This window comes from Arachis stenosperma, chromosome 6 (assembly GCF_014773155.1).
Source record: "Arachis stenosperma cultivar V10309 chromosome 6, arast.V10309.gnm1.PFL2, whole genome shotgun sequence".
Lineage (NCBI taxonomy): Eukaryota > Viridiplantae > Streptophyta > Magnoliopsida > Fabales > Fabaceae > Arachis > Arachis stenosperma.
The window spans coordinates 64,724,705-64,728,986 of NC_080382.1; the positions used below are offsets into that span (position 1 = coordinate 64,724,705).

Here is a 4,282-nt window from a genome sequence, read left to right on the forward strand (position 1 = left end):
GGTGCATGGCTTCAATGGGGGAACACAACTGAAACGTGTCACGCATATAATTGGTTACTTGCTTCTCTACCATTTCATTCGAAACCAAAGAAAAAAGAAAACTGTTTTCCTCGTGTTGTTCAAATCCGTTCTCATTTGTTGGGAACAACAACAAAGCAAGAAAAGAAGAAAAAGGCAAACGTCTAGATTCATGGATATAAATATTTAACATGGGGTTGGGCGGTGCTGTCAGTTTTAGGCAAGTGGGGGTGTCTCGCATTTCATGTATTTATATATAAACATATATAGATACAGTTTTGTTCTTTCTTTTTTTTTTTTTTTTGGAGATGGTTAGTTTCGGTTGGCAAATGTCTTAGTTTTTGTTAACTTGTTTCGTTGAGTCTAAAATAAACTATCTTTGGTGCCTCGATTTGTGGGAAAAGAGATTCGATCTCAATAGGAAATCTTTTCTTTTAATCGAGTTGAGTGGTTTTTGGCTTTCACAGCCTTAGTAGGGAGAGAAAAGCTTAGTAAGATGAAGTTTATGAAGCTTGGTTCTAAGCCAGATTCTTTTCAGAATGATGGTGATAATATAAGGTATGAGATTATTAATTACTTGTGTGCTAATTAATTTTATTTCTCTGTGATTCTTGTTTTGTGTTTGGTTCCTGCTCATAGTCCATTTTTCTTTTTGTTTCATTCTGCTCTGAACAATGAATTTTGATGGAAATGATATCAATCCCTGAATGAAAAGGCTCCGACTCCAGAATTTTTTTTATGTGATTTGATCTATGCTTCTCAATTTTTATATTTAAAAATATTAATGTTAGGTAAGGTAAAGAGTTAAGAGTCCAAGTGAGGATCTTAAAAAGAGGATAGTAGATCTGTGTTATCTTTGTTAAGTAATAATAGCAGGTGCTTTAAGGTTTAAGCAATGGGAAAAACAGACTTCATGTAGTGCTGTTCTTTCCTTCTATAATCAATATGTGCATGCTGGAGTATCCTAAACTGCATAAACTTAATTATTGTTATTATTATTTTCTTGTGAATTTTATCTTTCTTCTTGTATTTGAAACTAACATGAACCAGCATGTATTTTACAGGTATGTAGCGACCGAGTTAGCAACAGACTTAACGGTTAAAGTTGGAGATGTAAATTTTTATCTCCATAAGGTATGATTCAATCTGACATTGAGCTAGTATAGTAACTAGTACGAGTAATAGTAATATGATGATATATAGCTTACATTGCAAAAGTAAACTTCTAATTTATGAATTGAATTTATGTATAAAAAAAATAGTAAATTACATGAAAATTTCTATTCTATTCTTACTCACAGTTAATGTATTATGAAGATTACCAGTTTTTCATCTATTAGATAATTTCAGATCATGCATGTTTGTTACTCAATATCTGTAGTTTCCTCTTCTATCGAAAAGTGCACGCATTCAGAAGCTTATTACAAACCCAGAAGAGAACAATGATGAAGTCCATATCCATGACATTCCTGGAGGACCTGCTGCATTCGAAATCTGTGCTAAGTTCTGCTACGGTATGACAGTTACTCTGAATGCCTACAATGTCGTCGCGGCTCGCTGCGCTGCAGAGTATCTTGAGATGTACGAAACCGTTGAGAAGGGAAATCTTATCTATAAGGTCGATGTCTTTCTCAATTCGAGCATTTTCCGGAGTTGGAAAGACTCAATCATTGTTCTTCAGACCACCAAGTCTCTTCTTCCGTGGTCTGAAGAACTTAAGATAGTGAGTCACTGCCTCAACTCGATAGCTTCCAAGGCTTTGATTGACACATCTAAGGTGGAGTGGTCATATACTTATAACAGGAAGAAGCTACCATCCGAAAATGGCAATGGTAACGATTCGCCTTGGAATGGCGTGAGGAAACAACAGATGGTTCCAAAGGACTGGTGGGTGGAGGACCTTTGTGAGCTCAAACTCGATCTCTATGAACGCGTCGTGAAGACGATTATAAGTAAAGGCAATGTCTCAGGCTATGTAATTGGAGAAGCGCTTAATGCTTATGCCTCAAGAAAGCTTCCTGGTTTCAACAAAGGTCTGATCCATGGCGATACGGCAAAGAATAAATTGTTGTTGGAAACTATCATTCGACTATTGCCACCGGATACAAGAAGTATCCCATTCGGTTTCTTGCTTAAGCTGTTAAGAGCAGGCATTCTGTTGGAATGCCAAGAGTCGGAGCGATCAAAATTAATGAAGAGAGTAGGCCATTGTCTTGAGGAGGCAAAGGTGGCTGATCTTTTGATTCGTGCCCCTGTTGGCGAAGCAATTTTCAATATTGATACCGTGCAAAGGCTAGTTGAAGAGTTCATCATTGCATGCGAGCATGATGGTGAGACTGATTCTCTGTTGGAAGATGAATTGCAGGAGATGAAAAGCACTCGGATCATATCAGATACTGCAAAGATTAAGGTTGCAAAACTGGTGGATGGATATCTTGCTGAGATTGCTCGCGATCCGAATTTGCCTCTCGCTAAATTCATTCATCTTGCTGAGTTAGTTTCAAGCTTCCCAAGAGCAACTCATGACGGAATTTATCGCGCCATCGATATGTATTTGAAGGTAACTTCCTGATTTGTCATCTCTTGAATTATGTCAAGTGTAGTAAGATCTCTATTTATGAAATTTTCATATCGTTTTTTCTGCCACTAAGATTTTTAACATCTTTCCTAAATTGGACATCTCAATGGTTTTGCACTAAGCTAACTAAGATGATCCAATCGTATATATGTAGTATAACTTAACGGTTTTAAAAATCACTGAAACACTAATATACCAATACACTTAAAAGTTTTCTTAACTTTATGTTATTAATAACTTCTATTATATATACAGAGATTAACTAGGGTATCACGCATATGTTAAACGTTGGTACATTTGAGTCAGAGTAAACACCCAAATTGGTTTCCAAAATATAAGTCGGACACTTTAATTCATTAGGGACTAATTTGGATATATACTCTTTTAAGTTATTCCCTAACACATTGATAATGAACTCTTAACCAGCATTATGCGCTGCATTGTTTTAATCAACTCTGAAAATTTAGATGTAGCATTACACTTATTTGGTAGAGTCATTGTATAATATTTAACGGTTAAAACCGAATTGATGCAGGAACATCCTGAAATCAGCAAGAGCGAGAAGAAAAGGATCTGTAGGCTAATGGACTGCAGGAAGTTATCGGCAGAAGCCTGCATGCATGCCATACAGAACGAGAGGCTTCCGATGCGCATTGTGGTGCAGGTTCTCTTCTTCGAACAGCTAAGAGCTACATCGTGCTCAGAAGGCAATAGCACACCGGATCGTGCAGGATCTATGAGGTCTTCGCTTCCAAGTGGATCGCACGAAAGCTCGAGGTCTATTAGAACGAATACAGAAGAGGAGTGGGAGGAAGCTCTGAAATTCTCAGGTGAAGGTAGCAGAAGGAGCAGCAATGATAGTAACAAAACCAATAATAATAATAATAATAATAATGAGAGAGTTGGTGCTAATAAAATGAAGGGTCTAATGTCAAAGAAAATATTGTCTAAGATTTGGTCAAGCAAAGATAGAAGTGGTGAGATAACTAGTGATGATACATCAGAAAGCCCTGCTTCTACAGTTGCTGAAGAAACAAAATCTACACCTTCTAGAAGTAGGAGGCACTCAGTGTCTTAATCTTAGAGCAGGATTATTGGAAGCTCTAACATTCTTGAATTGTTGTATAATGATCTCACTCAACTCATGTAGCGTTAGGAGTTAGAGCTTTTACTTAATTACTGACATGTAACATCTATGTATCTTCAATGGATAAAGAATGAAGCATGAAGAAAAAGGTATAAATTCGCGTGTGAACATTTTCATGCAATATAGTCGTGTTGATTTTTCCGATTAATTGAATATTTTGTAGCCCTCATAAAATGGCCATCTCCATGTTTAAAATACACATAAATAATATTTTATATATATTTTTTTACAGAATAATCTGTAATTAAGGTTATATATTAAATAGTATTTTATCTTCTTAATTAGGTATTCTTAAAATATTCTAGTATATATAGATTATTAGATAGAGTATATTTATTAGAGTAAAGTGTCTAATGCTCTTGTATATATATATGAATAATAGTAATGACAAAAATAATGAAATTTTTCATTCCTCAACTATCTTTTTCTCTCTTTTCAGAGTTTCCCTTTCATAGGATGCTTACTCCACTGGTTCACCACTCAACTCTGCAGGTTTGAACATGGTGTGGTGAGTCTGGAGTATGCAACAAAGTGTGAAT

The 4,282-nt window shown here is 35.8% G+C and overlaps 1 protein-coding gene across 1 annotated transcript; it reads left to right on the forward strand.

The window, feature by feature from the left end:
- The first annotated feature begins 345 nt into the window (after nt 1-345).
- LOC130933162 (BTB/POZ domain-containing protein NPY4-like) lies at nt 346-3,923 on the forward strand. Its single transcript, XM_057862704.1, has 4 exons — nt 346-576; nt 1,083-1,152; nt 1,400-2,578; nt 3,132-3,923. The coding sequence occupies exons 1-4, from the start codon at nt 515-517 to the stop codon at nt 3,672-3,674; spliced, it is 1,854 nt and encodes a 617-aa protein (XP_057718687.1). The 5' UTR covers nt 346-514; the 3' UTR covers nt 3,675-3,923.
- Nucleotides 3,924-4,282: the final 359 nt, after the last annotated feature.